The sequence below is a fragment of the Motacilla alba genome, chromosome 22 (assembly GCF_015832195.1).
Source record: "Motacilla alba alba isolate MOTALB_02 chromosome 22, Motacilla_alba_V1.0_pri, whole genome shotgun sequence".
In the NCBI taxonomy this organism is placed as follows: Eukaryota; Metazoa; Chordata; class Aves; order Passeriformes; family Motacillidae; genus Motacilla; species Motacilla alba.
The window spans coordinates 4,465,749-4,486,480 of NC_052037.1; the positions used below are offsets into that span (position 1 = coordinate 4,465,749).

At 49.4% G+C, this 20,732-nt stretch overlaps 1 protein-coding gene across 2 annotated transcripts in view; it reads right to left on the bottom strand.

The window, feature by feature from the left end:
• Positions 1 to 20,732, bottom strand: part of UNC5D (unc-5 netrin receptor D) — a 97,075-nt gene that overhangs the window by 41,314 nt on the left and 35,029 nt on the right. For both annotated transcript variants that reach the window (XM_038160388.1, XM_038160387.1), the window contains exons 2-4: positions 14,368 to 14,586; positions 8,793 to 8,936; positions 5,723 to 5,826 (exon numbers count right to left, since the gene is read on the bottom strand). In XM_038160388.1, the coding sequence (XP_038016316.1) occupies positions 5,723 to 5,826; positions 8,793 to 8,936; positions 14,368 to 14,586 (467 nt within the window). The remainder of the gene's footprint in view (positions 1 to 5,722; positions 5,827 to 8,792; positions 8,937 to 14,367; positions 14,587 to 20,732) is intronic.

A 20,732-nucleotide genomic window follows, 5' to 3' on the forward strand; every position in this document is an offset into this window, starting at 1 on the left:
AGGAAGCAAACCCAACCCATGGCCTGAGGTTCTGAGGGTCCTGCCTGACCCCAGGCAGGGCTGCACAATTGCCCCTTGGTAAAGCTGATCAGGGCTGGGCTGAGTGAAGAGGAGACCTTGGGGAGCAAACAGAGAGAGCTCTGAGCTCTGCTGGGGCTCCCCAGGGGCTCCTCTGCTCTCCGTGGGCTCAGCTGAGCCTCACTTGCTGCAGTTTGCCCCTGTCAGCTCGAGCTGAGCCATCCTCAGAGCCAGGAATTGAGCACAGGGGGGCATTTTGTGCCAGGCTGGAGGTTAAAGATGTGCCCTGAAAGTCACATCACAGCAGCGTGAGGCTCCTCGGGGCTGCGAGCCAGCTGCTGAGGGAAGGACTGAGTTACAACAAGCCAGCCTCACACAGGACCTAGCAAACACCCCAAAACCAGCACTGCCCGAGGGGGAGGAACATTCTGCCTCAATAATTTCATGATTTTTTAAAGAATGACAGAGTTACAACAAGCCAGCCTCACACAGGACCCAGCAAACACCCCAAAACCAGCACTGCCCGAGGGGGAGGAACATTCTGCCTCAATAATTCCATGATTTTTTTAAGAATGACAGAGTTACAACAAGCCAGCCTCACACAGGACCCAGCAAACACCCCAAAACCAGCACTGCCCGAGGGGGAGGAACATTCTGCCTCAATAATTCCATGATTTTTTAATGAATGATGCAGGCTGAGAGAGGGTTTCTCCCTGGTGGGAGGGCAGGCACTGAGGTGATGGCCCTGGAGGAAATGCCCTGTGTGCTGAGTCCCTGGTGTGAAAAATGCCAATCACGTGTTTTTAATAGTAATAAAGTTTAATGGTTATAAAATAGCAATATAATTAGAGTAATAAAAATTTGGACAATTAGGATTTAGGACAACACAAAGCAATAAAAACAAAGAGTTACTGACAGTCCAGGTACCTTTTCTGGGCAAAATAAGCCCCAAAAAGGACCCACGTTAGCAGAGGATTAACCCTTAAAAGCAACAGCCTGTTGCATATTCACACACCTCACACATGATGCAGAAATTCCATTCAAACCAAGGATTCTGTCTGGTCAGTGTCAGCTTCTTCCTCTGAATCCTGATGGTTAAGCAAGACAGGAAGAAGTTCATTTCTCCTGATAATGGAGCGATAAATTCTTTTTCTCTGAAAGATTTCGGTGTCCTGTGGCTGCTGTCAGATGCGAGCACCTCATTCCTTTCTTTAAAAAAATATCCCACACACATAGTTTCTATTTTAACTACAAAAGTTACCTTTTAACTACAAAACTACATTTACCATCCTGTTAAAATGTTAATACAGCACTACTTTTCAATACAACCTAATACATACAGTAAATATCTGCGTAGAGCCATATAATAGGCACTTTTCACACCTGGCACACACAGCTGTGAAATGCCCTGGTGACAGGGCAGCCACTGCTCCCTTCGCAGATTCCTCCCCGAAATTCCCCCGTGTCGGAACTCAGAATTTCCCACAGACATTCTCAGATGTTCCAGACCCAGGTCAAAAGCATCTGAGACCCTGGCATGCAGCCAAAGACACACGTGGGGTTTTGATCTTAGCCCGTGGAGCAAGTTACTAACTCTGTATGAAGAATTACAAGCCAAACACACAAGTTTAGATATTGTAGTAGAAGTAGTCATGAAGTGAAAGGAAGGATTTCTGAGTGCTGTACAGGGGGGTTTTAAGCCTTGTACGCAGGGGTCCAAGTTTTGTACATGGGGGTCAGGGGTTCTAAGATGGAGGGATTTGGGTGTGCTCTGACCTCTTTCTTTCTCCTTCCCAGCCTCCATGTCTTTGGTGATGTTGGCACTCACAGGTCTAGAGTAGAAAGTCACCATTCAATATAGATAGTAGGCATTGGGGAAAAGGCATAAACATGTAGTACGTAATATATGATATCAAAGATGGCAGCAGCCCCTGGGAGGGCAGTGTGCCTTTGTCTGACCTGCTGAACGGGCCACAGCAGTTCAGGGAGAAGAATCTTTTAGATAACCAACAATAAACTACCTTGAGAACAGACAACAGAAGACTACTGAGTCTTTCTTCGAAGGCACGGGTTGGAGGAGGGACTTTTCCATCTTTTGGGGTCACCCCAATCCGGGGGTGAAACCCCACATCTGGTGTCCCTGGGTGGGCAGGAGACCCTACACCCCCGACTGTGCGCAGGGAGCAAGGCCGGCCCTGGCAGGGGCCTGCCAGGCCCAACTGTGGCAAAATCAACATCTCAGTCCACGTTTCTGCGGGAACTTCCCTCCCTTCCCTCTCATTTTCCCAGTGACAAAAGCAGGGTTATTTCCCCTGAGCCCTATGGAGTGAAACTCCCCTGGAGTGAAACTCCCCAGGGCTGCCTCAGGCCCTTGGTTCAGAGGCCATGTCCCCACCCGGGTCCCTGAGGGTCCCTCAGGAGCACAGCCCGAGCCAAGGACACAATTTCTGCTCACAATTCCGCAATATCTCCCTGAGATATTATTATTATTATCCTAAGTATCTCCCTGAGGGTCCTTCAGGAGCACACCCCGAGCCAAAGGACACAATTCCTCACAATTCCTCAGTCTCTCCCTGTAGAGGCTGCTGAGGGACTGGAGGAGCACATCCCGAGCCAAGGACACAATTCCTGCCCACAATTCCTACACACAATTCCTGCTCACAATTCCTCCGCACAATTCCTGCTCACAATTCCTGCTCACAATTCCTGCTCACAATTCCTCAGTCTCTCCCTGCAGAGGGGCTGCTGAGGGACTGGAGGAGCACATCCCAAGCCAAGGACACAATTCCTGCTCACAATTCCAAAATATCTCCCTGATATATTATTATTATTATTATTATTATTATTATTATTATTATTATTACTATTATTATTATTATTATCCTAAATATCTCCCTGAGGGTCCTTCAGGAGCACACCTCAGGCAAAGGACACAATTCCTGCTCACAATTCCTGCTCACAATTCCTCAATCCCTCCCTGCAGAGGCTGCTGAGGGACTGGGGCCCAGAGCTGGCTCCTGCCCAGGCCAGCTCCCATCAATAGTGAATAAAAGGCTCTGGTCCCACCGAGCCCGTGCCAGCAGAGACTCCAGAGCTGAATCAACATTTGCCTCAGCGGGGGATTTTCAGCTGCTCTATTTAAATGCTGAATTTTCTTTTTCATTCCGATGCTTAACTCATAAAAACTGAATTTATTTGGGTTGGGTGCCGATGCCTGCAAGCACAGCTGCTCACCAGCTCTCTCTGCTTGCTATGTAAATGCGTGAGAAGAGGATTTTAAAGCCTTTTCCAACCTGCCCAGCACTGGGGTTTGGGTTTTCTTCCTCTCTTGCTGCTGTGCTGATGCACCCAGGGTGCCCCAAAGCCCAGCACCCTCCCAAAGCAGAGCTGTGTAAAAGGCCTCATTCCCTGCTTTGTAGAGAACTTGGAATAACCAAACTCTGACAGCATTCCTGAAGTTCTGCACCTGGAATAACCAAACTCTGACAGCATTCCTGAAGTTCTGCACTTGGAATTATCAAATTCTGACAGCATTTGTGAAGTTCTGCACCTGGAATAACCAAACTCTGACAGCATTCCTGAAGTTCTGCACTTGGAATTATCAAATTCTGACAGCATTTGTGAAGTTCTGCACCTGGAATAACCAAACTCTGACAGCATTCCTGAAGTTCTGCACCTGGAATAACCAAACTCTGATAGCATTCCTGAAGCTCTGCAATTAGAATAACCAAACTCTGACAGCATTCCTGAAGTTCTGCACCTGGAATAACCAAACTCTGACAGCCTTCCTGATGTTCTGCACTTGGAATTATCAAATTCTGACAGCATTTGTGAAGCTCTGTAATTAGAATAACCAAACACTGATAGTGCTCCTGAAGTTCTGCACTTGGAATAACCAGAGCCTCCCCCAGGGAGGGGCTCTGGCACGGAGCAGGGATGGGCTGGAGCCTCCTCCCCCCTTGATTCCAGTTCTCTCAGGTTGAACAAACACCAACAATGCCCCACTCTGCATCTCATGAAGCACCAGACGAGCTCCTTTGTCCCCAGTTATTTCCAGCCTTATGTTTCCATCCAGGGCTGCATCCAAACTCTAATGAAATCAATTCTTGGATCAGAACCAGGGACTCGCTGCCAGCACGGGGGTTTGAAACCCTCAGCACCGCTCAGCACCCACGGAACGATCGCTGAGGGAGCCTTTGTGGCTCAGTTATTCCCAGCCTGTGTTAATCAGGGCAGGCTGTGCTTTAACTCTGAAATAAAGCTGAGTTTATCCCCCAGCCCAGAGCCAGGCCTGCTCTAACGGGTTTAACCCACTTTCCAAAGACACTGAATTATTTCCAGCAGACTCTTTATCTCGATGAGCCCAGAATTAGCCCGAGCCTTTATGGGACATTTTATTGGCCAAAGCAAATCTGACCTGGTGAGATTTACCAGCTTTATTAGCAGCAATAACAATTTTACTGTCAACAGCAGTAAATCAGGGTTTGTTGAGAACTCCACCACTTTTATCTGGAACAAGCAATTAAAATGTCAGGTTTTCATTGGACGTAATTCCTACCTTCCACAGAAGACAGACTCCCTGTTTAAGTGGGGAATGTAAAGCTGCCAGTTCAAAGAAATCTAAAATTCTCAGTAAAATTCAATCAGACCGAGGGTGTTTGTGGAGCCACACCTGTGGAGGTTTATTTTGTCTACAAAGCAGATCCATTTTCCAGAGCACACATTCAGCAATCCTGGCAATCCCCTGCAATGCAACATCCATTTTCCTGGTAACGAGTGAAAAGACCAGAGAGCTGAGGAGAAGGTCGGAGCAGAGATTGCACTGACAGAGTAAAGCACACCAGAAACCTGAACACAAACCCAGCCACTCACTGAGCCCATCTCTGCCTCATTTTCCTCTCCTTTGGCACTTCTGCCTCACTGCTGGTGCCTCTGCATTTCTCCTCTTTATTTCCAGGGACATCTGCTCCAATCCCTTCTCATTAACTAAAAGCACACATTTCTCTGGGGTTTATTTTCCTTTTCTTCCTTCGGTTATTACCAACCCCAGCCACGCTGGGGAAAAGGGGCAAAACCAACTCTTGAGTGATCCAACTGCTCTCATTGCCCAGAAGGTGCTGCAGAGACCTGCAGGGTGCAATTAAAAATTCAACGTTTCCTTGGGTTTTAAAGCCCCTGCAGCAGATTTTTAAACACGACCCACTTCGAACCTCTCCCTCCAAGAGCAGCCTGGTTATTGCCACTTTAAGGCATCCCCATGGTTTTCCTGTTAAGATCCAGCTCTCATCACAAAAAGCCTGTTTAAAGCGAAGCCAAACCCCACCAAATTATTACTTGCAGCAGATTTTCTCTCCCCAGCAACCATTTATCATAATATTTTTAGGTTTGCCTTTTACTTTGTCTTGTTTTTCGAGGAGAAAAGTAATTCCTGGGAAAATGTACAACAATCTGCTTTCAGTTTGAAAGCACAGGACTTGAAAATGGTCTGAAAAATCAGGATTTCTCAGCCAACAGTCCAGAATTTGGATAAAAAGCCACACTTCTGTAAACCTAATGAATCAAAAAAGGACACTTGAAGCGTTCTGGGGGAGAAGAGCACCAGGAGCAACACCTGCAGCTCCTGCAGCTCACACAGGAGCTGAGTCCTGTCCGTCCCCCACCCCAAAGCTTTTTCTTGTGCCCCTGTGCCCACCCCAAAGCTCACCTCGGCCGCGGGGACGCCCTCGGGGGGCCGGCAGTGCAGGACAATCATCCCCTCGATGGGAACCTCCTTGCCCTGGGGATCTTGCTCGAAGTTCTTCCGTAGATCTGCAGGGTTGGAGGAAAGAATTCATCACGATTGGCAATCCTTGGACACAAGAATTCACCAGGACTGGCAATCCTTGGATGCAAGAATTCACCAGGACTGGCATTCCTGCCCCAAAGCTCCAGGAGCTGCAGGGTGGGTGCCCAGCCACTCCCAGAGCTCCAGGCCACCCCGGATCCCTGGTTCCCATCACCTTCAGCCATGTCCCCGTTTCTCCCCTCTCCAAACCCACCTGTGTTTGACACACGCCAGGCCAGAATCCCCAAGCCCCAGGTTCCAGCCCTGCACCCCATCTCCAGAACCTTCCCCCAGCCGGGGAGCTCCGTGCAGGAGCAGCGTGGAGTCCCCAGGGTGCTGGGGGTGAATTCAGTGGGTTGGAATCGAACTGGACCTGCCTGGCTGGGCCATGCCCTGCTCAGAGCAGGGTCTGACACCTTGATCTGTGCAGATCTCACCCTGAGAGCTGCAGAGGGAGGGAGAAAGGGGCTGGGAGCAATTCACAGAATCCCAGAATGAACCAGGGCAGAAAAGAGCTTTGAGATCATCAAGTCCAACCTGTGACCTAATTCCATGCTGGGGACAAACTGCTGCACCCCAGACACGCTGCCCTGGTGATAATTGAGGTTTAGAAATGTCTCAGAGCTGCTGCAGCACCTGAGGCGTCTGGGCAGACAGAGCAGACAAAGGGGACCTGGATCCAGCTGGGATCCTGAGATCCCAGACGAGCCCAGGAATCCCTGGAGCTCCCTGGCTGTGGAAGCAAAGCAAACCCTCAGGGATGTGCCTTCCTGCAGGAGGATGATGTCCCTTTAGGAGCTCTCATTGTGTTCGCAGTGTCTCGGGCTCCACGGTGGGGATTTACTGACTTCATTCCCTGCCTTGCTCACAGCGGATGAAATACAGCCCTGGCACTGCATTTTCCAAATGCATTCAGAATTATCTGAGCAAGCTGCTGCCTGCACAAAGATGCTCACAGTGCCTGCATGCTCCTTTCCATGATTCTTTGTTAATGTTGATTTTTCCCCCCTCAGACAACCAATTTCTTTTCCAGTGCTCCCTTTAAGAAGGCATTCATTAACAGCCGGGCTGCGCTTGTGCCTACAAATGCCTTTATTAGGGTGAAAAATGGAGCAGGATCCTTTGCTCTGCCTTCCCCACTAGCACAAAGAAATACTCACCTGCTTCTTCAGAGAAATATAAAGTGCTGCAACACTGTGGACTTGACTCACAATTCAGAAACATCAGGATTTCAGTGCAAAATCAAACAAAAAGGATGAAATAAAGCTGCCAGTTCCTCAGTGCCCATCCCAGAGGGGCTGGGAGAACGTTCTGGGTTCTGGCAGAGATTGGACCTGCAGGGCCTCATCCCTGATCCTCCCAGGGTGTTCCCCAAGCCATAAATCCCACCCCAGAATGTTCCTGCAGTGCCTGAGGAGCCCTTTCAGCTCTGCCCTCCGGAATTGCTGCTTTTCCCATCAAACCACTGGGCTTTGAGCAGAAGCAGCCCAGAAAGGGGCAGAGAGGAGCTCAGCTCCCACACAAAGCCTCCAGGGACCCCCAGAGCCCTCCAGGCCAGGCTGAAGAGCCTCTCCAGGGCGCTCTGGGGTTAATGGGGTCTCGGGGCATTGGGAAGAAGAACTGCTCCCACAGTGAAGGCTTGAAAAGCCCCAGCACACGGCTCCTCCTGCTCCTGCTCACGCTGAGCCTGGCTCAAATTGCCATTTTGTGGGGCTGGGAAATCACAGCGCAGAGAAAAGTCAATAAAAATTCAATTCAGATAAAGGTCCTTTCAGCTCGGCAATGCAGGGGAATTATTGGCTCAGTGTTATGACAGTTAATGCAGTGAAATAAAAAATTGAATTTACACGTATTTAGACATTCAGACTGAATCAGCCAACAAAAAAAATCTGCCGTTAATTAAATGAAGGGTTTTTTTACACTGTCCTTTTAATTCTGACAAATGTTTGTTTTATCTTGGTAAATGTTTACCCTGGTAAAAGACACCTTTTTATATTGTCAGGAGCTGCTGGAACACTCCCTGGAAAGTCTCCCTTCAGGTTCTCTCTTTGCTCCTGCCCTCCTCTCCCAGGGAACGTTTCTCCCAGCTTTTAGCAGGCTGCACCTCCTTTCCCAGGAGAGGAAAGGGAAGATCTGAGCTGGGGGCTCAAAGGAAAAGGGCTCACCACAGACTGGGGGAAGCAATCCCTGAATTCTCCCCTGGCAGGGGCGGTGGCAGGCTCTGGTTCTGCCAGGAAAACACCCCAGCTCTGATTCCAGGAATGGGATGAGGCTTGGAGCAGCTCCTGGTCACAGCTGTGTTTGGGGTTGTGTCCCCCTGTCCCTCTGGCTGTAGGGCATTTGGAGCATTTCCCTTTTTGCAGCTCCCAGTGACACTTTTGTGTTTGGGGTTGTGTCCCTGCTGTCCCTCTGGCTGTGGGGCATTTGGAACATTTCCCTTTTTGCAGCTCTCAGTGTTTGGGGTTGTGTCCCTGCTGTCCCTCTGGCTGTGGGGCATTTGGAACATTTCCCTTTTTGCAGCTCCCAGTGACACTTTTGTGTTCAGGGTTGTGTCCCTGCTGTCCCTCTGGCTGTGAGGCATTTGGAGCATTTCCTTTTTTGCAGCTCCAGCCGGGTCTGTGGGTGGTGAGTGATGACCCCACAGCACATCAAGGACACGAGGAGAGGAAGATCATCCCCCACCTTCCCCAAAAATCTCCATGGGCAGCAGCTCCATCATTTGTTCCCTGCCAAGGCCAGCTCAGGGCCCTGCAGGATTCCTGTGGCAGCCTGGCTCTCTTTGGGATGGCTTTATCCCAAGAAAGGAGGGAAGGCACTTTTCCCTCTGCTGACACCTGTGGATCCCAGGATGTTCCTGCAGGGACAGAGGTGCCTGACCACATCCACTGGCATTTAACCCCAAAGGCAGCGTCCCCACCCCTCAAAGCCCCAGAAGAGCAGGGTTACTCACAAGCGATGCGCACGGACGCCTTCCTGCTCTTGGAGGTGCCCAGGTGGCTCCAGGCCACGCACTGGCACCAGTAATCCTCAGGGCCGTGGAAATCCTCCACCTGCTGCCTCGTCACGTTGATGGAAACCTCCCGCACCTTCAGCCCTGAGTGGGGAGAGGCAGAGAGTCAGCAGGGACAGGCAGCGGGACACAAACCTGTCCTTTCCTCAACAATGCCCTTTTCTGTCACTGTCACATTGTCTGAAAAATCCTCTTTGCCCAGGATCCTTCTCCTGGGAAGCTGAGAAGACTCAGAGAAAAAGGAAAACAATTTTATCTTATTTGCTTCTCCTGTGTTTTGCTGCTTTGGAATGTGGTTTGGAGATTGTTTATCCAACATGTGAATTGTTTTAATTTAGTGACCAATCACGGCCAGGCTGTGCTGGGACTCTGGAAGGAGTCACAAGTTTTCATTATTATCTTTCAGCCTTCTGTCTGTATCCTTTCTGTATTCTTTAGTAGAGTTTAGTATAGCATTTTTTAATATAATATAGATCCTAAAATAATAAATTAGCCTTCTTAGAACATGGAGTCAGATTCATCATTTCCTCCCTTGTCCTGGCGACCCAGCAAACACCACACTTTTCAATCAGGGCAAAGCCATAATTACTTGCACAACAGTGTAGTGCCACTAATTAAATTCTGTCAGATGAGCAGGTGATAATGCACTGGGTTCCAGGAATTGCCCCCACCCTGATCTTTGCAACTCCTCCCTCAGAATCCTCGGCCCTGGTGCCTCCTGCACCCAGGATGTTTGTCTGGATTCAATCACGCACACTAAAAATGTCTTTAAAGGACATCTCCATGCACTTGCAAACCTGTGGCCCCTCAGACCAGGAGCATTTTCCCCAGACAGAGTTCAAAGGTAAATTCCAGACTCCAGGATCCTCCCACACCTTTCCTGTGGCACCCCTGGGATGTTCCCCAGACCTGCAGCCACCTCGCATGGCAGCCTTGGGAGAGGAAATCCAATCCAAACCTGGCACTGGGAACCATTTGAAAGAGTCAGAAAAACATTAAATGAAAATAGAAAACATTCAGGCCTTGTTCTTGCTCCTCTCTCCTCCAGCACAGTCCCCAGGCAGTTATTTCCCCTCCACTGGAAATGGAGGCAAAGCCAATCTCACCGTATTTCATGCCTGTGGAGTTTATAAAGCAGCAAGAATTCTAAACCTGAACTCCATAAAAATTGGCTTCCACTTAATCTCAGGCATCATTAACAGCTGGGCAGCCACTCCTCAAAGGCACTGGGAAGTCACTGTGCTCCTCTGGCAGGAGGAGGGACAGGGTTCACTGCAGATGCTCCAAGAGGGGAAGCTCAGACAAGCTTTAAATCCTGTACGAAAATACAGAATATTTGATACTTTTCCAGCAACGGGAAAAGGGGATTTCTACTTCTTTTCATTAAGCCTGGCTTACAATGAAACCCAAAGACAGGGACAAACCCTTGACAGCTCATGTTGTCTCCAGAATCCCTTCAGTCCCTCAAATATTTATTCCCATGCAACAAACAAACACAGGTTTTCTGGCTGCTTTTTGTTTTCCCCCCGTGTTGATGCCATTTTTAACAAAACTGTTTACAAAGCTTCCCTTTATTTCCTGACACGGTGACAACAAACCCTGAGGAACAAAGGCTCTGCCAGAGACCCTGCCAGGAAAATGCACCCCCTGAACGAAACCATCCCTGCTCTGCCAGCCAAAAATCCTTGGATTCTGGCATGAAAACATTTTGCAGAGTGATCAGTCCAGGTTTAAGGTAAGAGAAGCTCCAGGGAGTTTCCTCAGACAGGACTGGAGTGTGGGGACAGAGCAGGGCTGCCCTGGCTGAGGGTTTGGGATCCCATTGCCACCAGGAGCAGCTTCCTGGGGGAAAACCCTCCCTGGATTATCCAGAGCTGTGCTAACCCCACTCACAGCCCCAGACCCTGCTCCCTTCCCTCCTGAGCCGCTCTGGGCATTTCGGGAAGCAGCAAAGAGAGGCAGAGGTGTGGGAGCTGCCCCAGCACCGCCCCTGCTCACAACGACAGCATTTTGATACCGAACAAGAAAAAGTCATCACTTGATGACGAATTTTGGAGAAGCTGAAGCCATTTCTTGGCTCCGGGGTGCTGCAAATTTCTGAGCAGGCGTCAGTGAATTCAGGCATTTACAGCTCCAGATTTATTAAGGTGGAATATTCTCCAGCCCAGCTCTTCCTTTCATTGACACGGCGTTTAATTAATCTATAAATCAGCCTGTATTTAATGTGGCAAACAAAGAGCGCACGGTTTGGGGAAGCTGGTGGTTCAGCGTTTTGAGAATGGGCCAGGTAGGAATTCAGGTCCTCTTAAAGGTCTCCCAATTCACCCATTGACAAAACAAATGCATCCAAAACTGCAGAATCTCGGAATTGTTGGGGCTGGACGGGACCTCTGGAGAACACGGGGTCTTTGGGGGAAGTTATGCTTTGTTTATGAAGAAAGTGCAGCTATTTCCATTTGTTTTAGGAACAACGACGCAAAGCAAACCTATCGGGAGGAGAGGAATATTCTGCATTTATCACCCCCGTATTTCAGCAGCAAACACATCCACCTCCCCTCTGCACCTCGGGAACCGCCCGGGAAAATCCTTCATGGGGAGTGACACCGGGTGAAAAATCCCTGCAAATCAAAGCAGGCACCTCGTAAAGCAGCGCGACATTTTACCTGCGACTCCAATAACTCCAATAAGCAGCGCGAGCCCAACCCTTTAAATTATTGTGCAAATTAGAACCATCATCTTTTGTTTTACAGTGGAGCCGTGCAGAATATCAAGTGCTGGCTGTGGCACTGAAATGCTAATGGGCTCTGCTGGATGCTCGAGCTGCACAGACCGGTGCTGGCAGCAGATGAATAATTGCTCTCCGTGTACTAAACACAACGGAGCTGCAGAGAACTTCGGCATTTGTCAGCTTTATTTGTTTAAATGAGAAAAACACTGACAGCAGTTATTGCTGTAATCCTTCCAGTTATCAGACAAGGAAACTCTGCGAGCGGGGCTGAGCCTCTGCTCAACCCCAACCTGAAACAGCCGGGCAGGTTCTGGAGCGTGCAGGAAATGCAGCAGAGGGAAATTAATCAGCCCCTAATTACCACACTTTCATCACAGCAGCATCCACGAGCTCGGCTGTCCCTTGATGAGGCAGAGCACAGAGAGAACAAAGTCCCTGCTCTGTCACGCTTGGGAACAAACAGGAAAAGCAGAGGCAGAGCAGCAAAACCAGCACGGGGACACTCCAGGCAAAGCCTTCCAGACGTCCCCAGGCAGCAGCAGAGTCCTGCAAAACCCTCCTTGTCCTGCTGCTCCTGCTCACAGACACTCCTGGGCTACTCCGAGGCCTTTGTTCCTCTCTTGTAAAACCAAAATCAAGGAAAACTGCGCTCTGTGCCCATCACGGTGACAAACCCACCCGTGGGAGTCCCTGCCTTGGGACACCCCAAGTGCCACTGCAGCCCCTCTGCCAGGAGCTCCCACAGGAGCTCAGACACATTCCCTCCATCCAGCACCAAACCTCCTCCAGCCTGGGGCTCTGGCTGCTGTTTTTCAGCACTGCTCCCCAGCCTCTGGGGATTTTGATCCCTCACAAGCAGAGGGTCAGACCCTTTCAGTGCAGTGAGGCCCCAGAACCCCCTTTAACCAAAACCCCCGCTTTTGGCACCAATCCCAGAGCAGTTTTCCCAGCTGGAGCAGAGCCAGGCTGTGCCTGGGGACAGACTCAGCTGTGCCCCAGACTGGACTCCAGAAACCAGGGCACTGCACATGAATGCCAAAAACCCCAACATCTGCTGCTCCCCGAAGGCTGAGGAAGAGTTCCAGAGGAATTCCTGGCCGTGGATGGGATCATGGTGACAGAACTCCCCTCAGTGCTGCCTCTCTGCATTTTTGTGCCCTGAGGGCCGTTCTGGGAACACCTGGACACTGCCCTGCTGTGGGTTTTGGGTCCAAACCTTTGGGGCATCTCCAGCCCTGGCTAAGTCCAGCCCTGCAGCGTTTCTGTGGTCAGGGGAGCTGGCCCAGGGGCTGGAACCAGGTGAATTTTCTCCCAACCCAAACCATTCCATGGTCCCAGCCCTGCTGCTCCGTGTCTCAAACCCCAACCTTCCCGATGCCATTGAAACCCCACCTCGTGTTACCAATCTTGGTTTGTGCTGTTATTAACCCAAAGCTTAGAAAACATGATTGCAGCACTCACAGAGAGATTTTCTGTAACCATATGGAAGGAAAGCTTTTAGGGACGACATTTCTCCCATATTGATTCAGCAGTGCCTTTAGAAGTAAAGGTTATGCCTATTAAATTATTTCTGAAAAGGTAACTGCAAAAATTAAAATTCATTCAGATTAGCATTTACAAAAAAAAACCCCTCTAATACGAAACTTCTTCAGAATGTGTCACTTCAAAAGAATGCCAAGCACTACTTTAAGAGGTGTAACTTCTTTTTAAATGGCATTTTTGCCTCTAAAAAAGGAATTTCTTGTGTTGCTGGAGAAGGTGTTGTACACAGAGCGCTGCTGCCAAGGCTGGGGGTTGCTTAGCAATGCTGGGAGGGGAGAGGGGAGAAAGCAATAACAACCAGAATTGTGGAGCCACAGCATTAAATTGGTCTGCAATACTTATCAGCTAAATGAGAGAAGCTACAGGCTCTGCTCGGAGCTGATAAAATCTCCTGATCACTCCCAAATCTCTCCCTTCTCCTTCTCTTCTCTTCCACACGCACTGGGCACTGTGGATTTCTCCTGCTCGGGTTATTCCCACCCCAATTCCTGCCCTGGCTGGGGCTGGGGGAAAACCCCAGGGTCCCACCCAACAAAAATCCCATAAAAACTAGGGCTGGGGGCAAACCCAGCAGGAATCCCACAAAAACTGGGGCTGGGGGGAAACTCCAGGGTCCAACCCAACAAAAATCCCACAAAAACGAGTCTCCCTGTTCCCAGCTCTTGCTCCTAAGGGAAGAGGAGTCGCCCCAGGTCCCTGCAGAGCTCCCTGGCAGGGTCAGCACAGGGATTCCCGCCAGGGCTGTCCCGGGAACAGCTCCTGCTCGCGTGGGGACAGCTCCTGCTCACCTGAGAGCAGCTCCTGCTCATTCTACTTGCAGGGTGCCCTGTGGCAGGGAGGAGATGCTGAATCTGACTCCGTGTTCTCAGAAGGCTCATTTATTATGATCTATATTATATTAAAGAATGCTACACTAAACTATACTAAAGAATAGAGAAAGGATACAGACAGAGGCTGAAAGACAATAATGGAAACTCGTGACTCTTTCCAGAGCCCCGACACAGCCTGGCCCTGATTGGCCAAAGAGTGAAAACAACTCCCAGAAACCAATGGAACAATCACCTGTGGGTGAACAATCCCCAACCACATTCCACAGCAGCAAAACACAGGAGAAGCAAATGAGATAAAATTGTTTTCCTTTTTCTCTGAGGCTTCTCAGTTTCCCAGGAGAAGAATCCTGGGAGAAGGGATTTTTCCAGAAAATATGACTGTGACATCTGCTCACCTGGGGCAGCTCTTGCTCACCTGTGGCCTCGTCCAGGCTCTCGTGGGACACGTGCTCGTTCTGGTGCACCCACTCCCCATTGCACTTGAAGAAGATCTGCATGGCGGGCACGGCCCTGCAGCGCAGCACGATGGGGTTGCTCTTGATGATGTAGGAATCGTCCGGCTCCTCCAGGAAATGGGGCAGGGTCCCCGGGGCCGAGGGGATGGACTCAGGCAGGGCCTCGCTGTTCTCATGTCCTGAAAGACAACCAGAGGAAAATTCCATTTTTCCTGTTTTTCTAGCATCTCGTTTTATTGCTGGAGGGAAAAATCAACTTTGGGTTTTGTTTAGGATTGGTTTTATTCCGGGTTTTATTTAGGATCAGTTTTATTCCAGGTTTTATTTAGGATCAGTTTTACTCTGGGTTTTATTTAGGATTGGTTTTACTCCAGGAGTGCTTGCAGAGCTGCCCAGTTGGGCTTTGAAAGGACACACACACGGAGGGAAAAAATCCAATAATTGGAGTGTAAGGGCTGCCAAGTGCCACAAAACAGCATCAAAACCACCAGAAAACAGGTGGGGAACGGAGGGTTCAGAAGCTGCAGGATGTGAAAGAGAAGTTTTCAGCATTTCTGCACATCCTCAGCTGCCATCAGGGGCCAAGGGCATCCCTTCAGGATCAAGAAGGTCCCGAATTCCCGAATTCCAGAGGCCCTGGAGCAGAGGCTTTGCCTTTGGAACAGCTCCCGCCCAGTCCAACCCTCGTTGCTGCTGTCAAACCCAGGAAATTCCCATTGATCTCCGGCAATGCTGAATTCATTTCAGCACTTTGTCAGTTTTTGGCGAGAATTCAGAGGAAAGCGACGAATGTGGGTGAGAAGGGATTGATTCCTGCAGGGAGATCAGAGAGCACAGCCAGGGAGGAGAGCAGGACACGTGTGGGGATGAAGGGAGCCGGAAGGGAACAGCTGAGGGCACGAGGAGGTGATGGAACCCAAAGCAGCGAAATTAGGGCAGATGAGAGGGAAGCTGTGGCGCTGTGAAGGAAAACTGAACCCTTCCCGTGCCTAGGAGGCGACAGAAGAATGAGAACATTGTTTTATTTCTGTTAAATCAGGGAGCTGTCCCTCAGCACGGAGCTCTGTGTGTGCAAACACTCCCTGAGCTGTGCTGGGAAATCACAGCCACCCTCAAACCGCTGCAGTGCTTTCAGCCCCTTCTCAGGGTGCTTTAGAAAACACCATTCCAGCAAAACACCATCCCAACAAAACACCATCCCAACAAAACACCATCCCAACAAAACACCATCCCAACAAAACACCATTCCAACAAAACACCATCCCAAAAAAACACCAACAAAATACCATCCCAACAAAACACCATCCCAACAAAACACCATCCCAGCTTCCAGTGTTTTACTCCCCAGCGCTGATGCCAGTTTCCACCTTGTCAATCTTCAGCAGCGCTGCGTCCCTGCAGGCTTTATTCAAACCGAGTTTTGTAGAAAAGAACAAAAAATGTCGTAAGATTTTGAGAGGCTGGGAACTCCCAGACTCCCGTCAGGGCTCCAGCAGCCCTGGAGTGGAGGGGGAGCAGCAGCCGAGTCCGTGCTGGAGAACTCCCAGTAATATCCAGGATACCAAATTTTATGGGAATATTTTGATCTACACTTGGAATTTGGGGTGGAATTGATGTTCAACTCTCTGGGAATATCCAGTAAGGAAAATCCCAGATTTCACTCTTTTTTACTCTCCCTCAGCTGGAGAACTGCTGGTGACCCCGAGTTATCCCACTGAATTTGCTATTTAGGGCAAGGGACAGAGGAAGAAATCCCAGCCCCACTGAAAGCCGGGGCGGGTTTCTCCTGGCAGGTTGTGTCTGGAATGTGTGATCTGGCTTTTTTTGGGTGTCAGGGAGATTTTGGGGCTGGGAGTGGCTCCCTCCCCATGAAAACTCGCTCTAGGACACAAAATAAAATGATGTGGACACTGGAATTTCCAAGGTAGAAAGAAGGGCAGTTTAATTTCTGACTCCAACATTTATAGACTCTCAAAAGTGGCAGTGGATTGGAGGGTGACAGTGCCACCTCTCCAAGGACACTGGACAAGACAACAGTCCATCAAATTTCTCCTCCTCAGAAAAGAATGTGAAACAATAATTATTTACATAAAACTGTGTGAGAAAGTTCATTATGGGAATGTAAACATCAGAAGGCTTAGAAGAACTTAGAAGAACAAAGAGCACGTGGCCAGGTAAGCCCAGGTGCATCTTTCCCCTCCTTTTCCTTTGGAAATTCATTTTCCTTTGGAAATCCAAGCATTTTCCTGTGGAAATCCTAGCAGCGGGCACAAAAGCAGGAATGATTCCCCATCCCCTCACACTCACACAGGTATTTCTGTGGTTCACACCTGGAATTGCCTGAATTCCTGCTCGCAGGACATTCCTGCTCAGGTGGAGGATATGATTTATTCCCGGACAAATAACATTTCCCCATTTACCTGCAGGAGCCTCTCCCAAAGTGCCCTGAATACTCAGGATTTTACCCCAATGCCTCTTCCTCTTGTGATCACCTCTATTGGGCCCTGACTCGAACTCAGAATTCCCGTTCCCCCAGAGCTGACTGCAAATCCCTAAGATTTTCCATGTCAATTTTTGGGATTCAGGCCCTTCAGAACTATCAGAAAAAAATCTGTTTTGTAGCAGCAGCAAATGACAGAAGAGCAAAGCCTGACACACAATTCTTGTGGGTTTCATTCCTGGAAAATTACCTTTCAGGAAGGGTTTTGTGTTTTATGCTCTGCACGCGAGGCCAAAAGGGACTTTAAATCTTTTTATGACAATAATAGAAATGAAAAAGAAAGGAGGGAAAATAAAAAAAACTTAGGACCAAACATTAAATTCTTCTGTGAAATAAACACACTGCTGTTGTCAGAACACATTAGGAGAGCTGGACAGCAGCAGACAGGGATGAGTCAGTATTTCAAAACTGATTAGGATAATTTAGATGTTAAAATGAGATCTTAAACCGGTGAAAAGCTGTGAGTTCTGAAATATCTTTTTTTTTTCCAAATTAAGAATTATTAAAAGTGAGCAGCATTATTCTTTCTGCATTAAAAAACCAACCCCAAAGTTAAAAAGTGTCCCCAACAAGCCAAGTAATTCATGAGAAAAGCAAATAAGTCTGGCAATAAATTCTGCAGAGACTTTTCCCAAGTGTCCAAGCACAGCTTCTCTTACACTTTGTGGTACCAGGAAAACAAAGATCTGAAAGTCCCAAACGGGGCTGAATTCCACTCGCTGATCCAGCAGCTGGATCAGAGGGAGCTCTTCTCCCTCTCTGCCCAGGGTTTGGGATTTGGGATTTCCCTCTCTCTGGGGTTTGGGATTTTCCCTCTCTGCCCAGGGTTTGGGATTTGGGATTTCCCTCTGTCTGGGGTTTGGGATCTCCCCCTCTTTGCCCATGATTTGTGATTTCCTTCTCTCTACCCAAGGTGTGGGATTTGGGATTTCCTCTCTCTGGGGTTTGGGATTTTCCCTCTCTGCCCAGGGTTTGGGATTTCCCTCTCTCTGCCCAGGGTTTGGGATTTGGGATTTCCCTCTGCCTGGGGTTTGGGATTTTCCCTCTCTCTGCCCAGGGTTTGGGATTTTCTCCCTCTGTCCAAGATTTGAGATCTCCCCTTCTCTGCCCGAGATTTGGGATTTCCCGGAGTTATGGGACTGCCCTGAAGCAATTCCTCCTGCAGGGACACAGGAGCCACTCCCACAGAAAAGCATTCCCAGTTCCCTCCAGCCTCCTTGTCCCTCTCAGGAATTCCTCCCCCTTTTCCTCCTTTTCCCTGAATTTATAAATCCTGCCAGCACCACTGGGTTATTCTGTTGCTTTGGATGTTTTTTTAATGTTTTTTGGATGTTTTTGGATTTTTTTGGATTTTTTTGGATGTTTTCTGCCCCAATCCAGAAGGAAAAATCCTTTTCCCATCTGGAATCATCCCACCCCCTCCTTTGGACAGGTCCAGAAACACAACTGGAGATGACCAATATTCCGAATATTCCCATTCCTCCCTTTCCATGTGTCCAGCCCCCTGATCCCTGCTGCATTTTAACCCCCTGCAGCCCGGATTTCCTCCAGCACCGAACAAATTCAAGCGTCAGCTTTGCCGGGGAAGGCAGGGGATGGAGAAATGAAAAGCCTGTTCCAGAACAGAGCACTTCCTCCTGCCTGGAACGGTTTCCATGATGACATTGGAGTCATTATTCAGTCAGGAAAGCAGCTCGGTGAGATTTGCCTACATTTGCTTAATCAGATGACCCCGGCCCCCACGCACAGTGGGTTTTTTGGAAGGCGCTCAGAAATGGGTGGGAATGGCAGATTTCACTGCCCACGTGAAATCCCTGACTGCCTCTGTTGTTCGCCCTGATTCGCTGAGGCCCCAGGACAGGAGCAAAGCCTAAATGGGAGAGCCAGGAACAAATCCCTTCCCACTCCAAAGGGACCTCCCAGCTCATCCCATTCCACCAGGGACCCTTCCACCACCCCACCTCACTCATCTTCATCTATTCCTATTTTTTCCTAATGCTTTTAGCAGAATTCCTGATTTTTTCCTGGCCGCTGTACAGCCCAAAGCCAGATTTGGTTTCATTAATGAACTTTAAATGCCTTCACTCAACAATACAGTGGATTTTTTACTGGATAGTGACATTTTCCCTATGAGGAAGAACCCTCAATAAACTGGTGAACCCTCAATTAATCAGTGAACCCTCAATTAATCAGTGAACCTCTCAATTAATCAATGAACATTCAATTAATCAATGAACCCTTCAATAAATCAATGAACTCACAGTAAATCAGTGAGCCCTCAATAAACCAATGAGCCCTCAATAAATTTACAAATCCTCAATCAATCAGTGAACCCTCAATAAATCAATGAAATCTCAATAAATCTATGAACCCTCCAGAGATCAATGAGACCCTCAGCAAACCCAGCACTTCCAGGGGCAGGTGCTCCTCAGGGAGCTCTGGTGGGGACCCAGGTGTCTGTAAAATCCCAACTCAGCTCATCTCTGTGTTCCTGTCACTCCCAAATTCCCAGCCCAGATCATTCCTGTGTTCCCAAATCCTCAGCCCAGCTCATCCCCATGTTCCCCTCACTCCCAAATTCCCAGCCCAGCTCATTCCTGTGATCCTGTTACTCCCAAATTCCCAGCCCAGCTCATTCCTGTGATCCTGTTACTCACAAATTCCCAGCCCAGATCATTCCTGTGTTCCCAAATTCCCAGCCCAGCTCATTCCTGTGTTCCCCTCACTCGCAAATTCCCAGCCCAGCTCATCCCCGTGTTCCCATCACTCCCAAATTCCCAGCCCAGATCATCCCTGGGTTCCTGAATTCCCAGCCCAGCTCCTCTCTGTGTTCCACTCACTCCCAAATTCCCAGCCCAGCTCATTCCTGTGATCCTGTTACTCCCAAATTCCCAGCCCAGCTCCTCTCTGTGTTCCCCTCACTCCCAAATTCCCAGCCCAGCTCATTCCTGTGTTCCCATCACTCCCAAATTCCCAGCCCAGCTCATCCCCGTGTTCCCATCACTCCCAAATTCCCAGCCCACTCTGAGATCCACAAGTGCTGCAGCTCCATCTCACCCCTGATATCCCACATTAACTTCTCCAGACCCTCCTGCTTCCCACGGATATAAAGGATAAACTTCCAGTGCTCTGCCGTAATCCTTCCCATCAAATATTTGGGCGACAGGTGGAAAATTGTTCTGCCAGCTGAGGAAGACAAAATCCATCCCTCCCGGCAATTTTCCGCAGTGAAAACTCCAAAAAATGAACGTGCAATAAGTTGTGGAAATAAATCTGGACTTTAAAAAGAAAAAGTAAATCCCCCAGCAGCGAGCTGGGGATCTTCAGGCGCAGATGAACCCCTCTTATCTGGGAGTTAAAAATCTCATTTCTCCTGCTGAGTGCCAGGCTGAGACACTCGAGGCTGTCACCTCTGCTGCTGGGGTCGTCCCGGGGTTTTGGGGACACTGAGCACACCTGGGGACATTCCCTGTTCCCTGTGGCTCTGGAGCCGGCCTGGAGCAGGCTGTGGGGAAGGGAAAGGGACAAGGACAAACCCTGCCTGGATCGGGGTGGGACCCTGAGAGGGACAGGAGGAGCCGGCCCAGCCTTGGCTTCGCTTCCAGGCACAGAGGAGAGTCCAGGGGCTGCTCCCAGCTCCTCCTGTCCCTGTCAGGAGCACACTCGGGGTCCCTGATGGAGCAGGAACATTCTCTGTTCCCCAGACATTCCCAATCCTGCCATTTTCCCACACAGCCCCTTCCCCTTCCCTGCTCACACAGGGCCTGCCCGAGAGTGGCACCAGGAGGGGCTGTGGCTGCCCTGTCACACACGGAGCTGCTCCTC